Source organism: Eucalyptus grandis, chromosome 7, assembly GCF_016545825.1.
Source record: "Eucalyptus grandis isolate ANBG69807.140 chromosome 7, ASM1654582v1, whole genome shotgun sequence".
NCBI classification, from domain to species: domain Eukaryota; kingdom Viridiplantae; phylum Streptophyta; class Magnoliopsida; order Myrtales; family Myrtaceae; genus Eucalyptus; species Eucalyptus grandis.
The window spans coordinates 18,084,296-18,097,352 of NC_052618.1; the positions used below are offsets into that span (position 1 = coordinate 18,084,296).

Genomic DNA, 13,057 nt, shown 5'->3' on the forward strand with positions numbered 1-13,057 from the left:
TTGGGGAGATGGTTCTGTTGAGCATTACAAGGCTTGATTGGTAGCTAAAAGCTTCACACAAAGAGATGGATTCAATTATCATAACACTTTTTCTCCAGCTACTAAGGAGGTAATTGTTCGTTCCTTTTTCTCCATTACCGTATTTCACAATTGGCCACGGATGTCCACAATACTTTCCTTTATGGGGAGCTAGACGAAGAAATCTATATGGATCTTCCATAGGGTTTACGTAGACAGGGGGAGTCTCGGGTATGTCGTCTCCGCAAATTCTTGTACGGACTTAAATGGGTTTCCCAACAATGGTATGCCAAATTTACCACACCACTCATAGATGCAGGTTTTCAACATTCCAAGCATGATTATGCCTTATTTACATGGACCAGAGGTACATCATCAATCTATTTGTTAATGTATGTCGATGATATATTATCATGGGATATGATGAATATGATGTTGAAGATTTCAAAGAATATCAACATTCCACCTTTTATATTAAAGATTTGGGACCTCCCAAATATTTTCTTGGCATTGAGATTGTTTGGTCCGATGAAGGAATCTGCCTTAGCCAACGAAAATTCATTAAAAATCATATTAGAAGTAGGATTGTTAGGGTGTAAGCCAATTGTTGTTTAGATTGAATAAAATATCGTTGACAACACATGAATATGATATGGGATCATCATCATCACCTATTGTTGATTTATTGCTTAAGGATCCATGAAGCTACCAAGACTTATCGGAAAATTGATTTATCTCACCATGACTAGACTAGACCTGATATATATTATGTGGTACATATACTCAATCAATTTATGCATAGCCCAAAGCATTTGCATATGAATATAGCATTAAAAGTTGTGAAATATTTGAAAGGATGTCTAGGCCTTGGAATACTTTTATTGTGTGATTGTGACATGAACATGACATCTTATTGTGACACGGACTATGCTGCTTGTCCAATGACATGAAGATTTGTCATAGGTTTTTCCATTAAATTAAGAAGATCCTCGATTTCATGGAAGACAAAGAAATAGTCAACAGTTTCCTTATCATCAATTGAATCGAATATCAAGCTATGGCAAAGATTGCTTGTGAAATAGTATGGATTCAAGGATTACTTTCTAATCTTGGAGTGCAAGTGGATGGGCTGAACATATTGTTTTGCGATAATGATGTTGCACTCAAGCTTGGAGCAAATCCAATATTTTATGAGAGGACAAAACACATAGAAATCGACTATCATTTCACTTGGGATAAATTCCCAAAAGAATAGTTGCAACAAGAGGAATTGCAACTGCTGAACAACCCGCAGACATTTTCACCAAATTATTATGTCAAAGATAGCACACGTATCCATTGAGTAAGCTAGGCATCTTCGATATATACAAGTCACCAGCTTGAGGGGGAGTGTTGAAGATACGATTTGGTATATCTTGAAGATATGATTTGATTCCACGGATGATTGTACTAATCTTAGATTGATAGATTAATTGATTCAAATTATTCAAATAGGAAAATAGTATCATGTATATTATTTCCTATATTGTATATTCTTGTATTACACATACCTCATACATGAACGAAAGATACATTGAAAATTTCTCAAGATCTTGATTTCTGTCAGAATAGAATATACTTAACGGGAAGTTCGTTGAATTCTGATCCTCTTCCGTTTCCATGTGGAGTCCGAAACTTGACATCCCGTTCATCTATGTCGACAGGGCGAGGCAATCACCATAAGAAAGAGGGGAAAGAGCCAAGTCAACTGGGAGGCATAATTAAGCCACGACTAAGTCATATATAAGAAAATTAATAGATAGAATTAGCACCCCCACCATTCTATTAAGTGATCTATGATTGCACGTGGCCCCATGATCAACCAAAGCGACGACGAATACCGCGTCGAAATTCCCATGTTCACCAATCGAATTGATTAGGTAACAATAATTGATAGCTCGATAGGATAGAATATACTTGGTGTGAAGCACATTGAATTATGATAATACCATTTTCATATAAAATCTGAAACTTGGAGCTGCGGACACCTAGAGTGTCAAAATTAGGCACAATGTAACATTTTAATGCCAAAAGTTTCAAAATATACATTTAAATGTCAAAATCGGAGAAAAATGGAATACTTAAGTGCTAACAATGAGAAATTCCAGTAAGCAACATCGTTTTGGTACTGATGTGGCTAGATAGACGCAAAATAACATCGTTTTGGCATTGACGTAACCGCAAAAATTGAATTTAATATAATATTAATTAAAACAAATGAAAAAAAAAAAAAAAGAAGGAGGCGGAACAAGTTCCCTCGCTGAAGCTTGCTGCAAATCTCTTCTTTTTTTTTAATTCACATTTATTTTAAAATTCAATTTTGAGGCAAAACGACGTCGTTTTTGTCAGATCATTACTGAGTTGGTTTTCGACGAGCCACATAAACCACATATATTATTAATGAAAGCCACGTCAGATTTCCGACTACTCTTGTTGGACTTGGCACTGAAGTGATCTACTTTTCAAAAAAGTGGTACTTAAATGTACATTTTGAAACTTTTTGCACTGAAGTGTTTACCTGTGCCAAGTTAACACTTTTGGTTTACTTGACCCCAGAAATTTGACATCCTATTTATCTATATCAATACGGCAAGGTGTGATGATGATATGGATGAAAATCCATAAGACAACGTAAATAAATTATATCGTGCAGATTGATCTCTTTAAACAGGTACTTCACAACGACACAAGTAGAGAACAAACACGATACAAGTAGAGAATAAACATGTATATGTCTATAGTCAATAGTATTCTTTTTGGGAGAGAGTTCTCTTTTGATCTTTTCACCTAATTACCTCGAAACCAAGTTGGGGGGAAAAGTACCAAAAAAGTCATAAACCTATTGTATTAGTACAAATTCAGTCATAAACTTTTTAATTGGACCAATTCAGTCATAAATCTTTTAATATTGGTACCAATTTAGTCCATCCGGCCAATTTTGGCCGGCCGGTGCTGACGTGGACATCGACCGGTGGCCGGATGCTGACATGGCAATTTTTATGATTTTTTAATTATTTTTTCGAATTTTTTGATTAATTTTTTTCTTTTTTCTTTTCTTTTTACTTTTATTTTCAGCTTTCTTCCTCACGGTGGCCGACGAGCCTTTGCTGAGGCTCACTGACCACCGGGCAAGGGCTTCGCGGCCCTCGCCCGGCCTCTCCTAGGGTCACCGGTGAGGCGGCTTCGCCCAAATCTAGGCGAAAGGAAAGCTGAAAAGAAAAGAAAAAGAAAAGAAAAAAGAAAAAAATTAATAAAAATAATTGAAAAAATAATTTTAAAAATCGTAAAAATTGCCACGTCGCGCCAACTGGCCAAAATTGGCCAAATGGACTGAATCGGTACCAATATTAAAAGGTTTAGGACTAAATTGATCCAATTGAAAAATTTAGAACTGAATTGGTACCAATACAATATGTTTTGGACTTTTTTTGTACTTTTCCCATAAGTTGGGAGAATTGCTTGAATTAACTTAGAATACATGCGATGTTTTCATTTAGCACTTGAAAGTTCTAAACCGCCATTAATTTCCCACTCTCCTACTTTCCACTACCTAAACGTAAGTAGTCAATTGTCATACAAAAATGAAATAGAACAACATATAGTTGCTAGTTTTTAGCTAGCGAACTATTTATCATTTCAAAATTTTTCATGGGCATCAGCGGCTTAATCTAACGTAAATGGTGCAACACACATGCGGTCTACCTTCACAAATTTTTCGTGGGTATAAGCGGCTCAATCTAACGTAAATGGGGCAACTTCATTCGATCTACCTTCGCTAAGAAAGTCCTATTAGTCAGTTCTTCTATTTCTCATGTGGCGTTTTTTAAAATAGGATTGTGCTGCTTAGTTTGTATTTTAAGGAATATTGTCCAAAAAATCCTGAACTTATGGTACGGTAGCCAACTTGGTCCTAAGATTTATACCAATTTAGTCATAAACATTTCAATTGTGCCAATTTAATTTTAAACCTTTTAATGATTTGTTAATTTAGTATAAAACCTTTTAATTAATCAATTTAGTTTTAAATCTTTTGATAATATGCCAATTTAGTTATTGCAACCAATTTTTGGGAAGATATCGCTAATAGGTAGTCTAGCATCATCTACCCTTGACTATGGCCAGTTGCTAGCCATCCTGAGGCTTGGCAATTTGCGGAGGAGGAAGGGAAAAAAAAGAAAAGAAAATGGGGAGATAAAAAAAATTAATTCAGAAAAATTTAGAAAAATGTAAAAATTATCAAAGTTAGCACTGGCTGTTTCTTATAGGACTATCGATGTCCACATTAATGATTTCTGATAAGAATTAATAGGAAGCACTTAATTGGTAAATTGTCAAAAATTTTATGATTAAATTGATAAATAGTCAAAGGGTTTAGGATTAAACTGATACAATTGAAATATTTAATATTGAATTGACCACCTAACAATAGGCTTAAAACTTTTTAGACAATGTTCTTCTATAATTTGTGCGATGAATTAGAAAAGAAGAAATATCATGTAGTTATGATCCTCTCGTACAGAAGAAGACACGGCAAATACGGAGCCGTGTAATGTGGAAAATGATCTAGTTATATAGTTGCACTTAAATATTAAGGAATTTATCCGTGGGTACTTATGGAGCACTTGTTAAATCAGTACTTAAGGCAATATTACGATCTACAATCTACAAGTTATTCTTGTACAACGTGTAATTGTAATCAATACTTCGCAAATTAATTTTTTATAATGCATACTTTAACAAGCGCCCAAGGAGCATTCATTATTATATTATGAAGCATTCCACCATAAAACATTAATAGAAGATTCATTATTGCACTTTCTATTGGTATATTGGCTTGTGCATATGAAACTTGTCCTCCACATTCAACTACGCACATTAAGAGTATTTGATTATTTCGTCATATTCAAAACATTATAAGGAAATTTCTCAACACTAACTCAATCGCTGCATTTTTTTTTTTGGTTAATACCACGAAAAACTCTAAATTAATATACTTGTAACAAATTTATCTTAAACTAATTTTTTGACTATTAAAAACTCTAAATTGGTGGACCTTTGATAAATTTATTTCAAACCGATAAACTTGTGACAAATTTATTCCATGTTATTTATGGTAAATTTTATTGTTTAATTTGTTGAGTTGAATAACGTGCGATAGTTAACCGGTATATCAGTTTGATATTTTACTTTTCATTTGTCACAGTTGTACTAGTTTTGTAGTTTTTTGTGATATTAATTCAATTTAATGGAGGGTATATCTATCATAAATGTACCGGTGTGAGGTTTTTGGCAGTCAAAAAAATTAATTTGGAGTAAAATTTGTTACACGTGCACCGGTTTAAGGTTTTTTGTGGTCATTTGAGGTAAATTTATCATAAATGTACTAATTTGAGATAAAATTGGCACATGTATACTAACTTGAGGTTTTTCGTGATATTAGTCATTTTTTTTTGGGTTCATTTTTGAAGAAAAGCAATATGCAATTACATTGCCACATAAGAAGCAACACCAATAGTCAACACGAAGACAACACGCAAATACGAATTACCAGCCCATCATCCCCGATGGATTAAAGGGGCAAACATAAGCATTTTTTTTTTTTTTACTGTAAGTTGGTAAAACGTCGTGCAACGTTCAGTAAATGAGCCCCAAATTTATCGAAGAGTGCCTCTATCTTGAGAGTAAATCCTCGACTATTCTTTATTCGTAAAGGATTTTCTACTTGCTTTTTTGAAAACATTTAACCCTAATTCCTTTAGATTCTATTTCTTCATTTCGATAAGATCTTTTCAGCGATGTCTCAATAATATTGATGTTAACAAATATAATTTAGTCGCAAACTCAAAACTAAACCACATTCATGTAGAATAATGATCGAAATCATTGCGATACCAAAAAAATAACAAGAAGAGGGATCGAGAGAATCTCCATCCATTGTGTGATAAAACCTGTAAGCTAACACGGTAATTAACTATCTAAAGTGCAAACTACCCAATTAGTTTTAAACTTATTATACGGATGCCAATTTAGCCTCAGACAATTTAATTCTAAATTTTTATGCGAAATTCCAATGTAGCCATTTTAGTCCATTTTCACCGGAAATCATTGATGTGACAATCCATTCATCACCATGCATCATAGGTAGCACACTAACATGTCAACGATTTTCGGCAAAAGTTGATTGGAATGATTTTATTGGTATTTCATGTAAAGTGTAAGGAATAAATTGGCAAAAATGAAAAGTTCAAGACTGAATTGACATCCGTGTGGTAGGTTTAGAACCGATTGGACAATTTCCCCTCATGATGTGTACAAAGAGAGAAACTTACTATAACAAATATTTCCTTTTGAGACTTAATTGAATTAGCCTTTGTCCCGCCCTCCCTTATCCTAAATCAAGACATTTCACCCCAAAATTTATTTTTAACCACATGGATTTAAATTTCAGTTCAAGATGATATATTTATATCTTAACTTTACCTCCAACAAAAGACGGATGGCACGTTGGCAAATTAATTTTGTATAGGGTTTTTCCGTCTTTCTTTTTTGGACTTTACTAGCATAATAATCATTAGACTAGAGAATAACAGCTTGTTGTGAGTCATAAATTTTTGAAGGAATAGACACCACAATAATTTATAATTATTTGTTATTTGGTTTTAGTGATTCAAAATAAAATATTATTTTTATGATAGATTAAAGACTGCCACCTAATCATTTCTCTTCTTCTTTTTCCCCTTTCCCTTTTAGTTCTCTTCCCCCATTTCCTTGTTCTTTTCCGAGCACCCTTCTCCTCCGTCCACTGCACATCAAGCCAATCGGGGCTTGGTGGTTGCGTACGTAAATTTTACTAAAGCGAGCTTAATAGATGAGTGACTTGACCGAATTTCGACCGTTTATTTGATTTTTCATTTGTCAATGAATTAGAGAAGGTAAATTTAAGATGTTTTTATCTTTAAATTTAGAATATGCTGCTGTAAATAATTTATGATCTTTAAGAGAGGAGAGATAGTTAATTAAAAATAAGACTATATCTCTACTTAATTGACTTGTCGTCTAAATTGTTCGAATCAAAAGTATTTATATCAAAACAATACATATAGGAAAGTGAATAATATAATCTAATAAGGTTATTAGCTATTTTATAAAATATTATCCCTAATATCTCATAATATCTCTAACGATATTATCTAATAAGGAAATCTCTAATATCCATAAACATTTGGAAATTAACAATGCATGTATATTATAAGAAGGTGAAACAGGTGAGGTGCACGTCGCCAATATTTATGAGAGGTCTATAAGGTATTTAGTATTCCACGTTTCTTAGATGGATATAATATGTAGTATTGCCAGCCTAATAGTGCTGTTAACTAACGGTGCAATTCATAGCACATGTTGAGAAAATACATTTTAAGAAACAAATCTACTCATATCATCCAAGCTGGAGATCTAAAGTTGGAGAAGCCACCGTTCCATGTGAAAAACTTACAATACCGTCACATAATCATTTCCCTCTAATATATGCGATCGTTTCTCCCATTACTTGAATCGGTCTTAAAAAGAAGAATCTTGATGTGGGAGATGGGAAATGGACATGTAATAGGCCCATTCCACGGCACATATTGAGAGAGTACTTCTTAAGAAACAAATCTATTCATATCATCCAATCTGGTGATCTAAAGGTGGAGAAGCCACCGTTCCATATGAAAAACTTATGGTATCGTCACATAATCATTTCCCTATAATATATACCATCGTTCCTCCCATTACTTGAATCGGTATTAAAAAAAATAATCTTGATGTGGAAGGTAGGAAATGGACATGTAACGGGTCTATTGCACGCAGTCTTAAGATGCATATTCCAGGACTCAAATATCGTCTTGGAACGCTCTATAAAACGAGCATTGCACTGGACAGATCTTGCATGCAACCATATTCACCATCCTCGTTTGACTAGATATCTTGAGAAGCAATACAAGCATGAAGGTGGAAGTGCAATGGAAGAAGTTAGTCAAACCATCGATGCCGACGCCGAACAACCGGCAAAAATGGAAGTTAACATCGCTGGATCAGCTTCAAATGCCAATTTACATAGGCGTTATGTTCTCCTATAGAGATAATGCTGAGAACCCAGGAGTTGATATTTCTCAAAGGCTTCTCCAAATGGAAGAGTCACTTTCTGAAACCCTAACACTCTTTTATCCTATGGCAGGGAGGTATATTGAGGATGATGGTTGTTTTATTGACTGTAACGACCTTGGAGTTGAGTTCGTCCACGCCAAAGTGGGTGGCCAGATTGATAAGCTTCTCCATGGAGATCCCGACATTGATTTGCTCCAATGTTTGTCGAAGTACCCGACCGATGTAGCCGGCAATCCGTTAGTTGTGATCCAAGCGAATACGTTCGAGTGCGGCGGATTAGCGATTAGCATGCGCTTTACACACAAGATCGGTGACATGTACACCATGGCCATGTTCATCAATTCGTGGGCTACCGCTTGCCGAGGTAATGCAGACGCGATGGTCCATCCTAGTTTCGAGCTGTCATCTCTATTCCCAGTAAAAGAGTTGGCGGTTCCGATTTTGAGTCCACGACGTATTGGCAACCAGGAGCTCATCATGAGCAGGTTGAGGTTCAACGCCGATGCTTTATCGAAGCTGAAAGCCTTAGCTAGGGACAATGCAAAGGACTCGATGGCCAACGATTCCCAGCCTTCAAGGCTGGAGGTTGTTTCGGCACTACTAGGTAGGGCTTTCGTCAATATTTGCCGAAATAAACATGGCGAACAAAGGACTTTCTTAGTTTGTATGCCAGTTAACTTGCGTGAGAAGATCAATCTGGCGATACCCACGAATTCTTGTGGCAATCTTTTCGCCATCGTGTGGACGCGATCTGGTCAACCAACGGCCGGAAAAATTGAGTTGGAGTTCAACGGAATGGTGAATGTAATGCGCGATATGATAGCGGATGCCAAAACAAAGTACGCAACAGTAGTAGACGGGGATGAGTTATGCTCAATGGTGGGCAATTCTCTAGCCGAGTTTGTCAAAATTCTTGCCAGAGGCGAAGATTGTCTGTTTGGTTTTAGTAGCTGGTGCCGGTTGGGGCTATACGAGAATGACTTCGGGTGGGGAAGACCGGTTCTCGTGAGCAACACACCGTCGAATTTTGTATCGATTTTTCTTATCGACGATGAAGAGAGCGGAGGAATCGATGCATGGATAACCGTTGGCAAAGATGAGATGATTCTTCTTAAACAAGATCCGGAGATTCTGAAATTTACTTCCTAGTCAGTGATAGAGATGTTGCCTGATTATATCATTTGTGAAGTCATCGTTTCTTACAATAATGTAAAGTGGGATAATGAAAATGATGACCTCAAGTCACTAGTATTTGTAACATCTGTTTGGTTTATTGAAGAATGATGCTTCTTGTGAACAAGGTTAACTCTTAACCAATGTTTATGAACTTATTAATTACCTTATTACTGCATTTATTCATATCTTGCAAAGGAGTTGACGTAATTGCATTTTATAGTACCTGGAAATTCATTCGCTTAATGTTTTGAGTGGATATTTTTTTTTTTACCTTTCATACATATAGAGTTGGGAACCTAAAGTTTGGGAATGAATTTAATTTTTAAATTCACCTCCATCAGTGAAAACTAATGTACCTACCAAACACTTAGCTTCCCTCTCCTCTCTCTCTATTTTGTCAACCCAATGCATAGACTTGCTGCTGCGGCCGCGGCTGCTGCCTCCATCACTCCTTGCCCACCGTTCGGACGATCCACGTGACCTCCGAGACGGTTTTTTCTTTCCTTCGTTTTTTCATTTTTTTTTTTCCTATTTCCTTATTCTTCTCTGAGCACCTCTTCCCCTTTGCCTTCCGCACGTCACGTCAGCTGGCAATAGCATAGCTTCATTGGCTACTGTCTTATCAATAGTTGGAACGTTCCGCACGCCACGTCAACTGGCAATAGCATTGCTTCATCGGCTACTGTTTTATTATTAGTAGGAATGTCAATGGGTTGGATCGGCCGGGTTTCAATGTTACCTAAACCCCCTAATCACAAGGATTGTGTACTTTGTCGAACCTAACCTGATCTGAAACGTATAAGACCTGAAGCAAATCCGAGTTGGGTTGGGTTGGGTAGGTTAGGGTCTACTCGGATGGATTTTTTTGAAGAACAACAGATCTAGTATTTTCACACAAATTGGAAATAATAATTCTTGCTACTGCAATTTCAAGGGCATTTCTATGTTTTGGCTTAAAACCATTAACCCAAAACTATTTGTCCAAACACAACCCACCCAAACTCTGAGATTTTCAGTGAAAACAGCTTGGATAGCACTAGGGCCATCAAATGGGTGAGTTTGGGTTCGAGTTTGGGTCGGGTCTAAAATGGCCCAACCCATATTGACCTATTTAATTCGTTTTGACCTATTTTCATGTAATGTAAATTTGATGACTCATATCCGACCCAATCCATAATTGACCCAACCCATATTACCGAAATACATCAATATTTAACTCAATTTAGGTTAATTCACTCTAACACATTTAATTCACTTTAAGCTCTTCACATATATATTCCTTGAAAAAAAAAACTTCACATCAAATTTAAAAAGAAAATTAAACAATAAATAATTAGTAAATAAAATAAAAAAATGTGAAAACCTTTAACTAAACCTAAGAAAGATTTCTTTTTTAAGGTGGTATTGCTAAAATACTTTAATGCAATACAAATTTAACAAACAATTTTTATATTCTTTTATAATTTTTTAAAAATCAAAATTTTAATCATTTTTATTTTATTTTTTAAAAATATAATTTTTAATTGCTCTCTCTATGTCTCTGTCTCTGTCTCTCTTTGTCTCTCTCTCTCTCTTGTCCTCAATGGTTGGCATGGATGCCAATTAGGACATGAAAAGGCTGGGTCTATTGATGTTTTGCTCTGATACAAGTATTGGTCATGTATGTCTTTATTCGTAGACTGAATGTTGTCGCGACCCGATCTCGCCGCCCCCTCGAAAAGTGTCCAAGGTGGGAAAAGGTCGGGTTTAGGGATACTTGATCTCGAGATCGCGAGCTCTCCCAAGCTCGTACCCCGCGTGACAGTAAGTTTATTTATGCGATCTAGTTATTTATAACAATCTAAAAATATACAGGAGTCGCCACTAGCCTCATTTTCGGGGGTCGGCTAGAAACCCAATCGATGGTCGGGAGTGTTCCCTCGATTTCTACGCAACCAGATATCTAAGTTCGGGGACTTGGATTACGCTAATATTGCTATTAACGCCATTTCGGTACCTAAACAGTATGTTGTGTTTTTCCTAATATGTCCATGCGTTTTTTTTTATATTTTCAGGATCATCAATTCCTATACTAAGTGATCATGCGTGGTTGATCATTTTCATGCTATTCTATTTCTAAAAAAATAAAAAGGAAAACAACCAATGAAATTGAAATTACAAAACATGAAGTAAACAATCAAGAAAAGCAGTTAAACCTATCAGGCAGTCCTAAAAATATAAAAAAGAAAACAAACGAGAAAGAAAGGAAATCCGCAACTCGTCGGGCTTTATACAATGCATAAAACCCGAGACATATGTCGGGAAAACAAAAAGTACATGACAATGGTCGGAATGGACATCGACCTCCACCATCTTCACGCCTTACACCTTCGAGGTTCTAATCTAAATGTAATCTAAGAAAACCTATAACTAGGTGCGTACAAATAAAAGAAACAATCAAACACATCAAGCAACCAAAAACAATACATTATATCAAAATCAATTGTTTAAAAGAAGTACAATACGGAATCAAGTTTCGAGTGATATCCTAAAGTTCAGCATTGATATGTGTCACACCAAAACCATTCATCAAATGATCACATGCAAGGCATATAATATGACAGACATCCAAGTCATATAACCTTGGTTCTCAATTAATCAAGCAAATGAATTAGGTGACAAAAGATCATTCACAAAACAATATGCATCATTGAACGTGTTCATGCTACATGTATGTCCATCTAATCAATGCTTAATCCACAAATTCCAGCATGCAATCAGAATTGTAAAAGAGCACATGAGACTATAAATTGTGATTATTTGATGACAAATCATCATGAATTGAAGCTATATCTTCCCACAAGCACGTATGAGTCTACTTGATCAAAATAGCATCAATCCATAACCAAACTAGCCTCAAGTAAAGCCATTTGTATAAGTGGTCAGATCAGATTATAACAAGCAGAACACATCAGCAGATTAGTGCTCTTTGCAAGAAGCATCAGGCAGGGCAAATGGTGGCCAAATCGCACGTATTATATGTCTATGAATCGCTTGAAAAGTCTATTACAAATATCTAGAAGACATTAAACCCTAATAACATCATCTACCAGCTTAGTCCAGTTAAAACAGAAAATCACAGTAAGTCAGAACAGCAAATCATTCTAAAACAGTTACTGCAGAATCAACAGACTTTGTAAGTGTTTTTGAGCGACCAAATGACATCTGTTATGGGCATGCGACATATCAAATCGAAGCTTGAGAAGTCTATTCTATATGTCTAGAAGGGCTCGAGGTCAAAAAAACTCGTCTAACACCTAGTTTTAGAGTAGAACATAACAATTTTCCAGAATTACTTCCTAACTTTTAAAGAAGATTTCACGTGGCGATGATGTCGGATCATGGTGTATTATAGCTCGTTGGAAAGCTAGTCGAACCATCTTCAAATCTCATGAAGGCATCAAACACAGAAGACCACAGCAACCGGCTCGTATCGGGTCATTTGCAAAAAAAGTCATCCGAAACAGGGCACAAGTCAGAACGAATTTCCAGAAATTGGTGCTAAATGCCAATACATGCCAAGGAAAACTGACAGCCACATTACAATACAAAAAGCCAGGAAGGAAGGTTTTCATAAACCCACAAAGAATTCAGTACAAAAAAAAAATGAACTCAGCAAGAGTTAATTCAACGCTAGTCC

The 13,057-nt window shown here is 35.8% G+C and overlaps 1 protein-coding gene across 1 annotated transcript; it reads left to right on the forward strand.

Moving 5' to 3' along the window:
- The first annotated feature begins 8,082 nt into the window (after positions 1-8,082).
- LOC120295924 (acetyl-CoA-benzylalcohol acetyltransferase-like) lies at positions 8,083-9,351 on the forward strand. The gene has a single exon (XM_039317538.1). It carries the CDS (start codon positions 8,083-8,085, stop codon positions 9,349-9,351), a length of 1,269 nt encoding a protein of 422 aa, XP_039173472.1.
- Positions 9,352-13,057: the final 3,706 nt, after the last annotated feature.